We start from the raw sequence: 20009 nt of genomic DNA on the forward strand, positions 1-20009 counted from the left end.
TCCGACTTGCCGAGGAATGGTATGCAAAATCACAACGCGGTCACTGTAATGACCACGTTGTGATTCCCTGCGGGGAAAAAGATTCGTGGTAAACGTTTTTTACCTGTTTTGGACGATTCTGGCCAATAGAGTAGGGATATGTCCCCCCAGAAGGAGTGGACATACAAAAGGTGTAGTCACACTAAAGGTTAGTAGCCCATTGGCCACTGCTTTTTAACCCCTGTAACACCCCTAAATTGAGTATTTGGTGGCACCCCTGAACCTTAATCCTTAGGTTACCAATGACCTATGAAGAAGAGGACAAAGAAGAGCCATACAGCAGCGAAGACTGAAGACCCCAAGTGACTTGGCCTCAGCCCTACCGACCTGTCTGCAGCCCTCAAAGACCCTGCTACAGAAGAGCGACTCATGTCGCAGCCTAGCAACATCCAGAAACCTAGGAGTACTGCCTCCCTTCTAAAAAGAGTCGATCGCTTCTGCACCCGATGCCTACGGCCTGAGTCCAAGAGGCCCACCGATCCAGGAAATGTTCCCCAGTGATCCTGAGCAAGAGTCCCTCATAGGTTGACCCTTGCCGGACTCCATGTCAACACCTGCAGCCTCTGCACAACAGCCATCTCCAGCCACGACCACAATGGTAAGCTGACTTCTGACACCAAAGGACATCCCTGCACCCGGAGCCCCTGGGCCTTGGTGAGATCGACCGACTGTGTCCCGACACTCCAGCACATCCCAACTTACCTTGCAGCTGTAGGTTTCTTTCGTCCAGCCTCCTGGCCTGAGCTTGAAGTTTTTTTTCTGATTTCAAGATTCTTTATTTGTTTGCATTGGCCCCCCGCCGCTGTGTTGGCACTCTGCACCTAGCCACCACTGTGCAACTGAGGGTGTAAATGTGTTGCTGCCTTGTGGGCCCCCATGTGCTTACCTTAACCCCTGGAGACTGGGTTACCAAACCGTTCTACTTACCTGTAAGTAGTACCGCTTTGATTAACCCCTTTCTCCATTGAATACCATTGGCACCAGATCCCGAGTTTAACCTCTGCACCCGGCCACCCTGGTGCTGCTAGTGGTGCAGTGAGGTCACTTACCGGAACATTGCCTGTACCGATTCTTCATCCAAAGGCTCAATATTGTGAATTGTTTACTGTAGGAAAGTGGGTCTCTGTTGCAGTAACCCCCCCCCCACAGTTTTTGCCAGACTACTGATGCACTTTCAATTGATGTGCCCTGGGTCCCGGCCAATCAGGTTCTCAGGGCCTGTGTTCTTTCCCCAAAACTAACCCAATTTGCATCTCTGGCCACAGGTCTGCCCCTGGTAAATGGTATCACAGGTACCCAGGGCACTGTGACCAGTGAAGACCTCTAAGGGCTGCAGCACTTATCGTGCCACCCTTAGAGGCCCTGTACCTCTACAAACACGCACTGCCTTTGCAGGCTGCGTGTTTTGGTGCAGAACAAAGTGAAGATTCAACATCGCACACATCTCTGTGTGCCATGCCTACAATCCACTGCCCTGGCATCAGTCAGTCACCCCTCTAGCTGGGTGCACTATACCAGTGGTGAGGGTACAGGTACCTGAGCCCTGTAACCCTACAGTGTCTAATTCCATTCTTAAACATTGTAAGTGCAGTGCTGCCATTAAGAGTATATGGTGCTGGGAATTTGTCGTTACGAACTCCACAGCACCATAATGTCTACACTGAAAACTGAGAAGTTTGGTATCAAACTTCTCAGCACATTAAACCCACACTAATGCCAGTGTGGGATTTAATGAAAAATTTACACTGAGGACATCTTAGAGATGCCCCTCAAAAGTTACCTACCCCTAGTGTCCAGGCTGAGTGGCTGCTTTCAGCTGCTACCACCAGACATGTGTCTGGACCCCTGGGTCGAGAGCCTGCTGCTTACTGGGGCCTGAAACAATGCACATCCTGGGACGAGGTGCCAAGCCTCCCCCCCCCCCCCCAGGATGGGCAGGGTTCACGAAGTGGAAGCTTCAAAGGCTTGCCGCCTTTGTGAACTTCCCCAGGCCACTTGCTGCTTTCAGCAACTGGTCCTCACTGGTTCTGACCCCCACTTTGGGCGGGAGAACCAGTGGGAAAAACACGTGAGGAAGAGAGGTGTGCCCATCTCTGCCAACTCCACCCCTCAGGTGGGGGAGACGAGGTGAAGCACAACTCTCAGTCCCCGCCATCTTGCAGATGGCGGACTCAGCCAACCAGGGACAGGCTCATGCCGCCCTCCCGCTGGAGGGTGAGATAATAGGGGGTGTACCCACCCCAGGGAAGGGACCCATTGGTCCCTGCCTTTTTACCTACCTGTAATACCCCTAAATATAGTATTTAGGGGCATGCCCGAACCTTGCTTTCTCAGCCAGGAAGAAACTACAAGAAGAAGAAGGACCGAACAGCCGTGCAGCAGCTAGCAAGAGGAAGACGCCCACTGACTTGGCCGCAGCCCTACCGGACTGTCTCCACCTCGAACCTGCTCTTGCGAAATCCCGGTGTGTACTGCAGCCAGCAACCTCAAAAACCCCGGAGAATTTGCCTGTCTTCAACCCTAAAGACTTGTCTCCTGTGAACACCGGATTTGTTCATCTGCAACCTCTGGCCCGACCGGATACCGCGAATCCGCTCCAAACTGCACCCGCCGGCCACGGCCCGATCTCATGTTGGCAAACGCCACGAGGAGGTCCCCCTGGTGATCCTGACCCGAGATCCGGCGACCCCGGACCTACCTCAAGACTCCATCAGTCGCCTGCAGCCTAAATCCAGAAGGTCCCCCAACCCCGACCAGGAGCTGGTATGAAGATCCGACCCCAAAAGGCACCCCTGCACCTGACGCCCCACGGCCTTGTGAGCTTAAACCAACGGTGCCTAACCAACCCATAACTTCCCTACTTACCTCTCGAAGTGGTGGTCGCACCCAGAAGACCTTCGTCCCCAAGCCTGCAGTGCCTGTGCAAACCGGAGGTTCCCCATTGAAAACAACAGGGCGCCTGGCGTCGAAACAGAACCCTGCACTAGGCCACCCTAGTGCTGTTGAGGGTGCACCTTTGGTGCTACTTTGTCTCCCATTTGCCCTTAGATAAAGTCCAGGAGCTTTACTCCCACAACCAAGTGGCCTGCTCGTCAGCAGCCACCAACCAGAGGCTCCCTATCCCCCATTGGATAACATTGGAACTCAGTACTCTGTACCCCACCGCCCTAGTGCCGCTGATTGTGTAACTAGAGTGCATCCTTGACCCAGGGGGACCCCTGAGTCTGCCCCAGAACCTCAACTCTCACTACCAAATACTTACCTCAAAACCAATAACATTATGTTCCTCCTTCTTAGTGTGGAGTTTGAAAACCTTAAGAAATTCTTTAAAATTGCAGTAACTAACAAACACGATTTTACTTACCTGTTTGCAGGAAATGCCCCAGAGTAGTATCCAGATATATTACTTTGAGTAAGAAAGTAATCTCAAAATTAACTTACCTGTAATTTTACTGAAAAGCCCATTCAAGTCTATGTACTGTATTTACAAAGTATTACATTTCTCTGAAACCATACAGTAAGTCAAAACAAAGTGCATATACAATTTCAATTCAAACTGTTTACACGCTGCATTACTACTGTAAAGTATTTATTGATTTTCTGTGCCAGGCTTGCTTGGTTCTAGAGAATAAAATAATTAAAATAATATTTTCATACAAAAACAATTGGTCTGAAGTTCAGTCTTTGAGTGTGAGAATTCATTTGCTGAGTGTGTACAACAAATGCTTAACACTGACCTCTGATACTGCCTTACTGTTTGACCACAGATCCACAAATAGAGAGTGAGGTGCTATCTAACTTTACTTCTGCCTACCTTTGGGGTTCCACTGGACTCTGTGCACACTATACCTCACTTTGGTATAGTATATACAGAGCAAGCTTCCTACATTTACTTACCTACATACCACTGTGCTTTGTCCCGTAGGATAACATTGTGCTGAATGAAAAATGCACTGCGTCCACTTTTTACATCGAAAGACAGTGATATTGTAAAACGGATTTGGCTGCAACAAAGTATGTTTGGTTCTCTAAAACAAATAAACTAAAAGTAATATTTTTATAAACCGTTGGTCTCAGATCTAGTCATTGAGTGTGTGTGATTATTTTTTGCCTGTGTGTGTACAACATGCTTAGCATAACCCTCTTGTAGGAGGCTGGCTTAGTATATGTTGCACACTTATTTAAGTGAAGCACCTTGCACTAATCCAGACAACCCTTATGGTTGTTTAAGTGGTCTTGGCCAACCGTAGATGGCCCTCTAAGTGGTAGCTGTGGAGAGCAGCCTTCAAGTTTAGTTCAGGAGGAGTGTTAAGCAGGTTGTTTTGCCAGATCTTATCATGTAGTGTAGGTTAAAAGAAAAAAGAGCCAAACAGTGTAGTTATAAAAGTAAGTCTATTTATTACACAACACTCCCTAAGACATTGGTATATCTCCTACCTGGAGATATCAACACAAATACTCAAGAATACTTCAACTGCAAGAGGCAAGTAAGCACAATACAAAGTGGTCTCCAGAGGGAGACCAAGCCATATACTAAGAAAGTGAAATGCGAACTACGGCCGAAGTCAGGACTTGGACCTGGAGACTTAGAAAAGCTGGGGACACAAGGACCCACCCAAGGTAAGTACCCAGGAACCCCACGGAGGCTGTGTGCAGAGTGAAAACACAGCCGCGTACTCAATTAAAGTCAATGGGAAAGTCGTGGTTGCAGTTTGGAACCAAGATACCTACACCAGGGAAGCCGGGTGCATAGGTGCGAAGTGACGTCGGAAATCGCCATAGACCACATTGGAGGACTTAACAAAATATGTTGTTGGCGAAGACTGTGCAAGAGTCCGGTGGAATCCAAGGTTGGAGTCTTGAAGAGAAGAACCTGCAGGCTGAGGGTACAAAGTCTATGCAATTCGGGGAGACCAGGAGGCACCGAAGAGCAATGACCAACAATGAATGAAGATACAGGAGTGATGGCGGTGACCTTTTTGGTGCAACTGTGAGGGCCAGGCAATGCTGTGGAAGACCAAGAGCCATTCACAAGCTGTCCCATTTCATATGTCGAGAACCAAGGGTTTGATGACCGGCTGGAGCACCCAAAAAGCCTTGGCAGCAGCAACAGATGTGAAAAACGATGAAGGAGCAACATGGGGACGAGCAAGGTCCAAGGGACTCACCAAGTGCAGGAGAGTCAGAGCAGGCCCTGAGCAAGCAGGGAGCCCACTGAAGCAGGAGAAGACCCTCGATAGGACCCACAGTCTGAAGGCACAGTAGTCGCAAGTGGACCTCGAGCAGCTCACCAAAGATGACAGCCCACGGTGCGGAGGATCCAGTGAGGACAAAGATCTTGGCAGGAAGAAATGCTGGAGGTTCTTGTAGCACGAAAATCTTTAGAGTGGAAAGCCAACAAGCTTTGGCAACTGCAAGTCGACAAGGTGCACAGGGGTTCAGTCCCAGCAGTTCTGACGAGGGATACTGGCCTCAAAATTGCAGAGGGGACAGGTCAAGCCTCGAGGGACTCTCAGAACCACCACCTGTGTTGCTGAGCTATCAAAGTCAGTGGGACATCAGGAGAAGCAGACTGGTCAGCTTTCTTGCGGTGCCTTCACTCCAAGGGAGATTACTTTGGGTGTCCTTGATGCCCACAGGTCTGTTGAAGATCCTAGAAGAAGCACAGACACAGACATTGAAGAGTTGTAGAACAGCAATACCAGTAGCAGCAGCAGTAGTTTCGTTGATGCAGTCTTGCTTCCTGGCAAAGTCCAAGTGTCCAGATGGTTGAAGAGTTACGTGGTTTGAGGCTCAAGTCTTGTCCCACGACGAATCTGAGGACCCACCCACAGGTAAGCTCTTTTATACCCTAGGAAGGGTGTTAGGATGACTCGGGGGTCCCTCCTAGAGGAGGGGCTGTACAGAGGGGAGGATACTTCCATCTCCTTTGTCCAGTTTCACACCATAGCGGGAGCCAAGGGCTCCCAAAACTGGTTCTAACTACAGTATGCAAGGAGGGCACCAATTGTGCCTAACAAAGCAATCTGGTGGTGCTGGCAAGCGCCCCCATACCAGCCCAATACACTGAGTCCCGTCTGGGAGGTGGTCACACCTCCCTGTGATAGAAAACCTATTGTTCTATCTTTCCCTGCTTGAGCTCAGCTCAGCAGCATGAGCGCAGAATCGTGTCTGGGGTCGGCAGCAGCACTAGTTTGCTGGCAAACCCTGAAAAGCCGTTACCGAGAGTATTGGGGGCTTCCCGGAGGAGCTCCCCCAGTGCATGGAATCATGCCTCCAACATTGGTAACAATGTATTATTCCAACATGTTTGATACCAAACATACCCAGGTTCGGCACAGCAACTATACAGTTAACCAAAATGCCTGCCTTAGGGGTTGATCCAGCGGGTTACTAACCTCAGGTACTCAACTACCATATACTCACCTGGGCCCATAAACACACACACATTCACATAGGCTAGTAGATACAGCTGGGGTCAATTTATTGTAATAATACCTGTAATATGATTTTATCTAACCATTTCTTACCAAACCTTTTTGATCCAATGTACTTTCCTCTGGTCAATGGACCTTTTAGTTAAACTGTATAGGTAAACATTTACATAGAATAACCCTTCTTTAAATAACCACAGACTCTGGAGAGTTTTAAATGTTTATCTAGTAAATTGATGTGAGCCAAGAACCAAAATACCGTTAGAACACCGTCTTCTCCAAGTAGAGGAAGGGAATCAAATTTATTTAGAATAATCGGCCAAGGAATTGGAATGGGTCCCCTGGGACAGATCAGGTGACAAAGGCTCAGGACAAGTGTACAGGGACAGGATAGATGACCTCTTCTAGATACGACCCCTGCGTTGCACCCCTCTCTGACACCATCTTCCTCCTCGATTCTTCCACGATCTTCTTCTATTATGTTCCTCCTCGATTCTTCCGCGATGTTCTTCTAATTAATTGGCTCAAATGTTCTAAGTCTGGAAATGGATCTTCTTCAATATTCTTCTTAATTCCCGGACAGCATCTCGGTCTCTCAGCATTCCCCGTCTCGCTGTGTGTGTCTAACTAAACTACCTCAATTATACCTTTCTAATGACATGTGCCACCCCTAAATGTTTCAAATTTATGAAACTTCTAACTCTGATTGGACAGGAAAAGGGGAGATGATCATCACACGATGCTAAGTTTAATATTTTTCTTTAAGCCCATTGTTGTGTGTTCCCGCCCCTTAATTTACTTTCCCATGCTTTATTTTCCACCCAAGTTCACATTTTTATTGATCAAAATTATTCAATTGAATAACTTCTTCATTCATCAGTCAGGAAGATGATTCTGTTCCCAGGACAAATAGAGGTTGTGGCCTTGGATGAGTTTCAATTTCATTCGTTATGGTCCCTGATGGCTTACAAGTACGCATGTGCGAAGGACACGTGGGGTATGGACATCTGTCATCCTTTGAGGCCCAAAATATGAACTAATAAAGAAGTCAGAAAGAGACATATTAAATTCTAAATAAAATGATTTCACTGTATACCACCTATCTCTACTCTAACCCCCTTCACTTATATAAATATTTTGCATTAGCATTTTATTAAATTTGCAGTGTTTAGTTTCAGCATAAGCATGCGCATTAACATGTGAGTTCCAAGCGGCCATTTTGTAAGTGAATGTGCAGCTGCAAAGAATTCCCTCCAAAGCATAGGTATGTCATTACTACGTAGATGTAGTTGACGAATGCGCAGTAAAGATTCCTGCGTTAGCAGCCATTTCTAGTCACTCTCGGGTTACTTGTTAGAACAACACATAGGCAAGCTTCCCTTAAACTTAAATGTATGAATTTTTGACGTATTATTAGTATTTACAAACACAATTATTACGGTATTACGAATTATCTGAGAAGATTGCATTTGAGCAAGTCCTTGCTCAATCAGGGTGACTTATAGGTTTTAAGTCTAGTGACCTCAGATATAAGAAAACGTATATCTGTCTTATCTGTTGTAAGTGGTGCAAGTGCCAGCTTACACAGGCTGCAATGGCAGGCCTGTAGTCAAAGTTTGAGTGGTCTCTTATGGGGAGCATAATACATGCTGCAGCCCAGGGTATGCCCCTGGTGTACCTATTCCCTGGGTACCTCAATACCATACACTAAGGACTCATAGGGTTACACCAGTAGCCAATTGTGGAGGTACAGACATACTTACCATAGTCAAATTTAGGGTGAAAGCATGGTGACTGGGACTCTGATTAGCAAGGTCCCAAGCAGACTAGTCAAAAACATACTAACACCAGGCAAACGTGGGGGTAACCATGCTAGAAGGATCCTACCTTCCTACACCTCTGATAAGCCTAGCTGCTTGCCCAACCTACAACAAAAGAGAGCATTAGTATTATCTAGTTTAGCCTCTTGGAATCCACTGGACTCTGTGCACACTATACCTATCTCCTTTCCCACTCCTTCTGTCAAATCTCACGTCACCTTCGTCACCCTATGCTTGCTCCAACATCAGGGGGGCTGGGCACTACACCAACACTAACAACCATGATTACATTGCTATTCTACCTCTAAACTCAGGTTGTACGAACTCGAGGACTATTCAACCCCTAGACACAGGTTCTACCAACTCAAGGGCTTTGGATCTGGATGCTGTCTCCAGTCCCGCAACCCGTAACCCACACACACCCTCTTCCTACCATTGTGCTTCCCCTATTGCCTCTGTTAAATCCACCTTGCTTGCTTCTAATCCCATTCCAGGATCTGCTCAGCTCCCCCTTGCACCTAATCTTAAGCTCCATCATGCTAACCCTCGTGCCTTGGGTGATGGTGAGACCATTCTCAAGCAGGTCTCTATTTCCCCTTGTAACTGTGGAAAGGGACTTAATCTACCCTCTAATACCCCTCTCACACTTGGGTTAGACCCATTGGCTCATCCTGGATCAGCGAAAGAAGGCATTAACCGACCCTGCCTTGAGGAGAAGATTGCTGACCTCAAGCAGCATCTCCTTGCTGTCAAAGAAATCATGCAGAGCCTACTAGAGATCTCCATGAAGATGGAGAAGCTCTGGAATACACACCCCTCCCAGAAGACTGATAAATACAATACACGGAAAATGTTCTACCCTGTTAGCGATCAATGCTCTTCCCACTTCCCTATTAGCTCCAGCTGTAGTTCTAGGCCTCCACCTAACCATCATTTTAGACCCCATAGACTTTAGCCTCAGCTATCGGATGAGGACATTCTCGCTCTGTTATTCTTGTACAGTGGCTCGAGGACTCTCTACTCCTCTTACTCTACTCTCAACATCCCTACCATCGCCTCAGACCCTGACCGGGACCAGAGTGTCAACCACAGATCGGTTAACAAGGAAACCCTACTTCAAATAACTGATCACTACCAACCAACACATCAAATCGATGCTTCTCAACTGTAGATCGGCTGTGAAACATGCAGCTATCTCAGAACTCATCATTTCGCAAGACTTGGACTTACAGATTCTCACTGAAACCTGGCTCAATGATGCTTCCTCCCCGGTTCTCGACTTCTTAATCCCCCCTGATTACGCCATTATCAGACGCGATCGACTTATTAAACTGGGCGGGGGGCATTGCATGCATTCTTTGCTTCAACCTCACTGTAAAGCAATCGCAATGCGCTGTGCTGTCCTCCTGTGAGCAACTGATCACTGAAATTTGGAATAAGGGCAAGAAGACCAGTGTGCTTCATTCGCTTTATCACCCCCCAGGTGATAATCTAATCTTCATAGAGCAAATCATGGAGGTCATTAGCTCAAGCTCGAACCAACTCTGCCATATCTTCCTCAGAGATATTAACCTACAATGGAATGACACAAATGATCCTTTAATCAGCTCCTTTAAGGCTATCCTCTCAGATCTTAACTTCTCAGAGGTCTGTAAGGGTACTACCCACAACAAAGGTGCCACTCTTGACCTTATCATTGTCAAAGACAATAGCATACAACTGGTCAACATCCTACCCAGTGACTGGTCAGATCATCATCAAATTACCTTCCACATCTTAGAAATGGTTGTGTGTAGGCAGGGCCAACCTCTTAAAGCCAAACAACTGACGCGCAATATGAGAGACCTCAACATCAATACTCTATGAAATTGCTAGCAAATACCAAAATGATTTAGTACAATAAAAAATTATAGTATGCATTCTTTACCAAATGTTCTCTACTCCAGCAATGGTCCCTCTCCTTTCCTTTTAAATGTATCTGCCAAAAGATAAAACAAAAATTTATGTCCAATTAGAGACTTTAAACCTCATCCCCCCTGTTCATGCATTTGCATCTACCAGTGCAGCTGATGGCAGCTTGACATTGGTTGTCTCTTAAGTTCCATGCATGGAATAATTCAAGAGTTAATGGTTGGGTTATTTGTTCGGTCTGAGGTTTTGATTATGGGAGGAATGTTTTTGGGATGAGTTGAAAGGTGGCCCATGTCTTTATGGTTTTCGGCGGACAAATCAAATTCTGTTTCTCATGGCATATATTTTATCAATGAAGAAATAGAGGATTTTCCCTTATTTAGAGTAAGATGGTAGAATTGTGGTTTCAGGCTGGGGAGTGAAGTTGGATCTAATGCACCAGAAAAGGAATCAGATAATGTTGGGACCGGTCGGAAAAGTTAAAAGAGATTCTTTGTTCTTGAATGAAGCAGGATTTGACTAGTAAAATAAACTGCTGGCGTTCTTAGTCATTTTAGATCTGACCTTTAAAACCGTTTTGACTGTCTCACCAACCTAATGCTATTTTCATATATATACTTTTATAATGGATGCATCCATACAATGGCTTTTGGTTACCCCCTTCCTCCAAGTTTATGCGCAAGCTCTTGCTGTGTTCCTCAGGAATATACACTGTATCAAAGTCTAAGGTATAGGTCAGTAAACGCTTGTTTAAAAATATTACTTAATTCCTCTCATGCTGCCACAGTCTTTAACATATGTGTGTTATTTTAATGCCATGCAGGATTTTGCTGCTAAAATGCAAGTATTTACATTCTTTTTGTCTGTTATTTCCTGCAGCTGTCCCTTCGTGCTCGGTTGGGTGCATCAGCATTGGAATCACTGAATATGGGCCTAGGTGTCTCTGATGAATTACTGATGGACATTATTGTGGCAAGCATTAAGTAAGAATGGGTTATTTTTCTTTATTAGCTTCTTGATCAAATAAATTCTTTATTTGCAGATTGCACAAAACACAGATTAGAAGTGTCATATTGTACACACTGATAAACCTTTTGAAACAGTTGCACATTTTGCGTGGCATACCACTTGAATTGCATCAACAAGCTAGTACTTGTTTCAGTGTACACACACTTCTACACAGAGTTAGCCAGACCTATAAAGAGCACTGTAGATTCCCCCAAGGGCACGTGCCATGGGAGCGCTTGTGAAGGCTGTAGCAGCAAAGAGACGGATGTCATCAGAGGTCATATCCTACAGGGGATCTGGCTGCTATGTTCTGACACACCACATAAAGTCAACTGATTTGTTTACCTAGCAGAATTCAGCAAGTCCTTGTTGTCCTAGAGTATTTTCAACGGTACGTCATTAATGTTGGTCTGTATAAACACTACCTTCTTGATAGATCAGCAGTGTTGCATGCAAATATCTTTAAATTAATCAGTATTTATACAGTGCATTTCACAAATTGAAGCATCTCCCAGTGATGCAGTAATAGATTTATTATTACTACACTCAAAAGTACTAATTTAATCAACATTTGTTTGATGAAATTCTGAGATAACACAAGCATACACCTGACATACAACTGACACAACACACACACACACACTCTATCTATCTCTCTCTCTCTCTCTCGCTCTCAACTCAAACACACACACACACACAAGCACACACACACACACACACACACACACACACACTACGCAAATACACACAAACACAGACCTGAGATTAGAAGATCTGTGTTTGAATGTGTTTGAAAATACACTGTCATTAATTATTGTTTTGTTGGGAGTGATCTTAGAAAGGGCACATCCCTGTCAAATTTCAATCTTGTGCCATAGAAAATCAACAAAAAAAGTGGGGACAAGTGGCCAACTGGCCTACTGGACTCAGGTGCGCACAACTTAAATTGATATACACTCCATCATATTTGAAAACATGACATTCAATACTCTTCGAACAAACAAACATTTAATATTGTTTAAACATGGAGTTACAACCATGAAGATCCCTTATCTTCTCAACAATACATACAGAAACTGTACTGTTGTTACAATAACTCCGCAGAAATAAACAATGCTTTGACATAATCATTACAGCAAAACATAACTACAAGACAAAAGCCCAACGGTCCCTTCTTCAGGGGCATCACTGCAAGACAAAAAAAGGTTAGCGTTACAATACTATAAAGGTACATTCCTGCAGATCTACAACCAACTTTATTTGTTTGTTCATTAATACAATGTGTAATCTTTCTCCAAAAACTTGTCACATGTACAGTGCCAAAAACGCCCTGTCCATCAAGAAATTTTATGTGTGAATGTGTGCGAATCAATGAGTGTAAAAAAATAATAATAAAACCAACTTAAACAAAGCAAAAAGAAAAATAGGAGAGCAAAGGAAGAAGAAACCACGCTTCCCAGTAAAACCAAGCTTAGCATTATGCAGTGAAACCATACTCACTGGATGTTTAGTTTGATGTAATGTTCAACATGAAGAGTCCAACTGGCCCTCTGAAATTGCACGAACTGTATAAACAATCAAAAATCCAGAAAATTCGATGTTTATTGTAAACCTAATTCACTATAGGCATGAAGACAACATCCAGACTTGCACAAACTCATACCTGTTGATGACAGACGATGCATATGAACGAATTATTCAGGATCCTCCTTAAACTGCATTCAAGAATAACACCATTCCACAGCGTTATCTCTCTGTGAAAGTGACCAACACATACCACATCACCTAATTATACGTTGCCATATGCCATCCTATATACACAGAAATACACATATTTTCCTAATCTTAGTATATCCATGCAATTTAACCACACCGCTTACCCTTCGTCAGCACTCTATGCTCAGGAAACTGCATCCCTGCAAAAAAGAATGCAGTGATCAGAATCACCCTCCTCGTGGTGCTCGCAATCTATATCAAACCACATTACTCGAACTGAAGCTTACCGCAATCATAATTCCTTAAATATTTTAAGCCAAAAAAAGAAAATACACTTTCTCTATTACATTGGCCAAATTCTTCAATAACACTAGTTTAAAATCTATAGCTGTGAGTCAGTGCTCTTTTTCTTTTACCTTGTCTTGTAAAGAACAGCACAAGCAGTATAAGACCCAGTAATGACTTTAAAAGCAAAAGTGTCATTCCAAAAATACTCATGTTTTTTACCTGTCAAGAATAGTATTTGTCTTTTTATGGAAGCAGTTGATTACTTTTGATCTTTATTGGCTAGCTCAAAGATTTAAGCACTCAGTGTTGAGATCTTTGTATGTCTTGAAATTCATAACTAAGAATATAGGCTGGTTCATTTCCTGTTTTATTCTTCCAATGGATGATACATTGATTAGCATTACATTTTGTAGAGTACACCTGCTTTTTAATGTAAGCACTGCAGTAGTGGTCACTTTATAATTTGAAGTTCATAGTTTACTTTTATCATTTAATTTCAGTAACATTCCTGAAAATACTGGATGGATTATGGATGGTTTCCCATTGACGATTGATCAGGCAAAACTGCTTGAGAAAGCTCTCACTGGGGTGGATCCTGACATTTCAGAGCAAAACGTTAAGAAGAAAAAAAGTTCCACATTGGTAACGGATATCAGAGCAGCAAAGGACCCTCCTCCCCTGCCCCCGGCTCTTGATTTTGCAGTTTTGATTGATATTTCCGACAAACAGGTGCTGCAACGTATTTCAGAATCGAAAGGTATGGTTGGAATTAAATTGGTTCAATATTAATAGTGGACCTTTACCTTCGTAAAATGCAGTTTGGCATCGTAGCAGTATATTCAAAATAGCTAGCAGCAGCAGATATTCAGCTAACCAAAGCTTGTATGTTAAAGTTGGACATTTTAAGGCTACAGATTTCAATTGTCAAAATGTATTATAAGTTGGGAGATAAAGTATTTGCCTTGGGAAACTTTGTTTTTGTACACTGGAAAAAAGAAAAGGAAACACAGGTGTGCTGGGCATTTATTCTTGAGAGCAACTGTTCTTGTAACACGTTAGAAGACCACAACAGTTGGACTTGGCCTTTTCTGCCGGGTCTCTCCTTCCCCCTTCCTATTTTTGCTGAATTTGTTTTTGTTGGCTTTGGGGCTCTGTGCACTTTACCGCTGCTAACCAGAGCTAAAGAGCTTGTGTCACTTCCTATAACATGGTAGCTTTGGCTCAAACAAGATTTAATGTACTTATAAGTGCCTTGTAATGTGGGATACCATATACCCAGGGACTGTAAATTAAATGCCACTAGGAAGCCTGCAGAACGTATTTTGCCACCCACCTAAGTAGGCCCTTGAAACATATCCCAGGCCTGTCATTGCAGTCTGAATTCAGTTTTAAACTGCCAATTCGAATTGGCAGTATAACCCCCATGCCAAGCCTTGAATTCCCGTTTTATTACCCCTACGTCAACCCCAAGGTACGCCTTAGGTAGCCCATAGTGCAGGTGCATTGTATTTAAAGGGTTGAACATATACTTTTAAGTGTTCCATGTCCTGGTAGTGAAAAACTCCTTAATTTATTTTTCACTACTGTGAGGCCTACCTCATCCCCATAGGATAATATTGGGTTGCCTTAATACATTTAGTAAGTGCTAACTTTTGATTGGGAAGAGATCAGCATTTCATGTTTGGTATCTATGAAATTGTTATCACAAATCCTCTTTAATGGTAAAGTTCGATTTTAAATTCCAATTTTAATTTAATTGTAGTTGGCAGTTGGACTTTCTGTTTGTGAATTTTTCCTACCAGACAGTTGCACAGTAGAAGGATTAAGTGTGCCTGAATGGGCCATCTGCTAGCAGGTGGGGGGGGGGGGGGGGGGCTTGGTACATACATACTTTCAATTGAATAGGCTCCTTCACATAAAAAAGCGTGTTACTACTGCAGCCAGCCTGTAGCTAGGGCAGGGGAGTCAAGACATTTCTAGCACTTAAAAGAGGAACCTCCAGAAACTTCAACTTCTTCAAAAGAGGCACCAGGTATAAACACTTGCTTTTTGGCCTGGTCTCTCCTTGAAGTCTTAGAGACCTGTCCTGCTGCTTGAGCACTGTTTGATCACTTGAATCCATGAATACCAGACTGATTGCAAGGGCTAGTTCGCTGGCCTCCTGTTCAGAACCACAGGAACATAACATGCTCCCACCATCTTGAACATACACCTGGAACCAGCCCAAGTGGTACCCCTTCAGTAATGGACCCTTGGTGGTAGTGCTAAGGTATGAAGATAACCAAAATCAAAAGCTTGGGACTTAGAACATTTTTGGCTAAAAACTGCTTCGAGAACCAAGGCAATGCCAGGACCATCCTGCTTTCTGTTCACTCAAGGTGAATCGCTGGTAGGCCTGACATTGCAGCAGCTCCCTCTATCTTCTTCTCTGCAGCAACAAATCCTGTTCATTGCTATCTTGGCAAAATAGTATGCAGCCTCCTGTAGCTTTCGTTGGCTACAGCCTTCAGCTTCATCCCACTGAAGATTTTCGACTTCCAGAAAAAGAGAGTCCAAATGTGGAAATCTTCACCTTAACTTCATCCATCTGCTCTTCAACGACAACTCTCCCTCCTCAGTATGAAGGTAAGAGCTGACCGGGCCCAAACCACTCTTTGTATTCAACCCACGCTCCATCATGGTTGGCCATATTTTGTGACTTTGAGCCTGTCTTGTGCTACTAGATGTCCGTGGTTTAATAAAAATCTTTAAACATTCAGAGCTTGTGTTCTACTGTTTGGATTTTTGGTGTTTTGGCTTTAAAAAATGTATTATAATGTATTCTATTTTTTAGATTGATGTGGATTTTCTTGTGTTGTGTTTGCACGTTATTACTGTTTGTGTGCTGCATAAATGCTTTACACATTGCCTCTATGTGGGTCAAGACTGATTTGCATATGGCTGGGTTCAAACTGGAATGGCATGTGGTGAGCAAAAAAACGATGGATTTAGGCCCAGATCTCTGTACTGGGGTGAATGTATGACAATGTTCTGCATTCTGTCCATCAACTGTTGTTTTTGCATTTGTCACCCTGAGTGGGACGGGTATGCCCAGACGTGGGTCCTGTGCTCTCCATGCCACTGTAATCAAGCTAACCTGGCTGAAGAGGGGTGAAACCCCTAAACCAGTCTTAGGATGTTCGTTTTCAGTCCAGGGAGGGAGAACCTGGCTTGGCAGTTCGCGCTGGACTGTTTCCATGAGGCACAGGGTCAAGACTTATTTGCATATGGCTGGGTTCAAACTGGAATGGCATGGTGAGCAAAAAAACGATGGATTTAGGCCCAAATCTCTGTACTGGGGTGAATGTATGACATTGTTCTGCATTCTGTCCATCAACTGTTGTTTTTTCATTTGTCACCCCGAGTGGGACGGGTATGGCCAGACGTGGGTCCCATGCTCTCCATGCCACTGGAATCAAGCTATCCTGGCTGAAGAGGGGTGAAACCCCTAAAACAGTCCTAGGATGCTTGTTTCCAGTCCAGGGAGGACCTTGCTTGGCAGTTCGGGCTGGACTGTTCCTATGAGGCACAGGGTCAAGACTGATTTGCATATGGCTGGGTTCAAACTGGAATGGCATGGGGTAAGTATGTCTGCCAGTGACTTCCCCGACTCCTCCAGGATTCGCTCCCTCAATTTTGCTGAGGCACACTTCTGAATAACTTGGCCTCGTATCTCCTCTGTCTCATCTCAAAACCCATAGGTACTTGCTAGTTCTTTTAAACGTGCATGGAATACATCTAACGACTCTTCAGGCTGTTGTCTCGCTTGTCTGAACACGAAGCATTCATAGTCTGCGTTAAGGGCTGTAATGAGCGTGAGGTTTTGTAAACCTCTTTCCCACCAAGATGGAGGATCATGGCACGCTTCTGGTCATCTTCAACCTTTGTGGCCTCAAAGAAGAGGAGCACGCGCCCCACCCATTTCTTCCACCTTCGGGGCTTGAGCAGATGGGTTCCATTCTGCCATGAATGGCTCTATGACAGGGAAGTTAGACATGTTCTCTGTGCTAACGTTGCTGGTATAGCACCCTGGGCGATGCTTGCTGTGGCCAAGCTGCGATGCAGTAGTGTGGGTGTCTTTTGCGCTGATTTGCTGCTACTCACTGTTTCACTGTTGGCTGTGCCTCCACTGGACCAGACACCTCCAGCCTAATCTGCAGCCAGGATACAATGGTGGCCCACCCGGTCCATACAGACTGTGCTGTGTGCAGTTCCCACCTTTTCACGGACAGTCGGTGGGCGTGGCACTTCAAGCAGCACAAGCACCACACACATGTTGGAAGGTGCGCAGCTTCCGCCTGTAGAGAGCCATCCGGGTTCTCTCCTACAATGTTGCACCACACATGCATTCATACACCCCTCGGGGCGGGCTCGTCCCGAGGGTATAAATAAATGAGGTCGAAGACCGCTCGGGGTCTTCCAGCCATGAGGTACATGTGGTGGTCTACTGATCTGACTGGGATGCTCAAATAGGGGTCGTTCAGAGGGTGAATGAGTAACACAGGGTTGTATGCGGACTGAGTGCAGGAGGGTGCTGCTGATGGTTACGTCTAGACAATAGGACTGAGGACACGTGTACATAAGGATGGAAGACAGGAGGAGACAGTCACCGTGCGGTGGGTGGGGCGGGTGGTTGCGGTTAGTGATAAGATTAGAACCTACAGGGACTACGCCAGGTGAGCAGGCTCCGGAGGATACTTTTATGCTTCTAATTCATAGCCGTATGCTGTAACATGGACTGGGGACTAGTGCAAACTCCAGTCGAAGCTGCGATCATGATTGAGCTTTTGTATATGCTGTTTTATTGAGACGCCGCCGGTCCTTCGGGATGTCGGCTGAATGGCCGTGTAAGAGATAACTTGACTGCCCGACTGAACGGCAGAGCCCTCCCACTGCTACGTGGATAGTAGGCGGTTTGTCCTGTACAATTCCTATCAGTAAATAAAGGTTTTTGAAAAGTAAAAAAAAAAAAAGGTATATGTGGTGGTCCTGCGCTGTTATTGCGGCGCTGCTGTGGCCCACTACGACAAAGGCCCCACCGCGCTACATTGGCGACGAGGCCGGTCGCACCCCACGCGTGCCTACTGGCTCGTGTGGCTCCCACCGAAGAGCGTGCGGAGCCCACCCGCATTGCCTGCTCCCCCCCGATGCTGCTACCTGTTTCGTAGCCGGAGCTCGCAGAGCCCACCCGCACCACTCCAGCCTGGCCGCCTGTGCCGTTCATCGTACCTGTCTGCGGCCGCACTGCCTGCCCACTTCTGGCTCCAGCTCGCGTTGCGCCCGCCCACGCGTCTCCCTGGCCTACAGGAGCGCGTTCAGCTGGTGGAGCATACGGAGCTGCGTGCGACGTGTGGGGTAAGTGAGGTGACCTCACCTTTGCTGAAGCGGCCCTGCGGACATCTCCGCTCCTGCCCTGCTCAGCGCTGGCCCCCTGCATCTGGTGGTGTGAAGCGAGGCCCTGACACTGGCTGCCCCCTCCGCTGCCTGGGACAAAAGAACACAGAGAGAAAAAAAAAAGTTAGGAGGGGACACACAAACAAGCATTGGCAGCATCACACCAAGCATCAAACCAAGGGACAGTGTGGACTATTTTAGGGCAGCAGTCAACACCTGCAGGATTACGCCACTTGGGCTACCCTGGCCTGGAGGGAGGACAGTTCACTAACTGGGGGGGCTGTGACATTTGGGCCCAGCTGGCACACATTTTCCCCACACGTGGAGCTGCGCCAGAAAGTCAGCCGCGCCCCTACGTGCAGTCACACGGACCCCTGCACAATCAGCAACACAAGGACACGGGCTGAAGTGCACGCCCCAAAGCTGCACGTCGACGCGCAAGCCACGCCCTTGCGCCTACGCGCCCCTGCCAGGCCGCAATGAGCAACGTACCAGCGGCAGGTGCGGCCGCCCAGCAAGCTGGAGGGCAAGATCCAGTCGTTGGTGCCAACCCACCACCACCAGTGTTCACCCACACCGAAGTCGCACCGCTACCCCCATTCAGCGAGGTTTCAGATCCCGCCACTGCTGCGCCAAGATGGAAGGCCCTGGTCGAACGGCTAAATCATTACTTTAAGGGGACCCGGGAAACTGATGGGACCGTAAAACGGTCACTCCTCATCTACTACGTAGGAGCAGAGATCTATGACCTGTTCGAGACGCTCCCCAACACAGGGAATGACGATGACTCTGAAGCGGCGGTCGCCGCGCTGAATAGACACTTCGACCCACAGCTCAACCCCGACTTCGAGAAATTCAAGTTCCGGAGGACGTGGCAGACTGGTACGAATCGGTCGACATGTTCTACGCGCGTCTATGCCGGCTGGCTAGCACGTGCCCCTTCACAGACCAGCGGGAGGAAATCCGAGATCAGATCATCCTAGGCTGCCGCTCAAAGCTCCTGCGGAAGCTAATCCTCCGACAACCTGGAATCTCGCTGGATGAAATCCTGGTCCTAGCTCGCTCTCATGAGCTGTCAGATGCCCGGGCAGAAGAGATGGAAGCCGCTTTACACACACCGGTCGCCGCTGCGCCGGTGCCTAGGACCCCACACATCAAAGAAGAAAAGGTGGATGCCATCCAGAGACGCCCCACATTACCTCGTCAGGCGCCCAAACCGCCACCAGGTGGGTCGTTTGGATACTGCGGCGAAGACCACCCGGCAACGGCCGTCTGCGGGGCAAAAGGGAAAACGTGCTCCCGCTGTGGAAGGCTAAATCACTATGCCAGAGTGTGCCACGGTGGGCGTTTCCGACAACCA

The 20009-nt window shown here is 46.3% G+C and overlaps 1 protein-coding gene across 1 annotated transcript in view; it reads left to right on the plus strand.

The window, feature by feature from the left end:
- Positions 1-20009, plus strand: part of SPEF2 (sperm flagellar and cilia associated 2) — a 1083747-nt gene that overhangs the window by 271859 nt on the left and 791879 nt on the right. Inside the window, exons 13-14 of the mRNA XM_085631001.1 lie at positions 11084-11187; positions 13717-13973. Of these exons, the coding sequence (XP_085487127.1) occupies positions 11084-11187; positions 13717-13973 (361 nt within the window). The remainder of the gene's footprint in view (positions 1-11083; positions 11188-13716; positions 13974-20009) is intronic.

This window comes from Triturus cristatus, chromosome 2_1 (assembly GCF_964204655.1).
Source record: "Triturus cristatus chromosome 2_1, aTriCri1.1, whole genome shotgun sequence".
Lineage (NCBI taxonomy): Eukaryota > Metazoa > Chordata > Amphibia > Caudata > Salamandridae > Triturus > Triturus cristatus.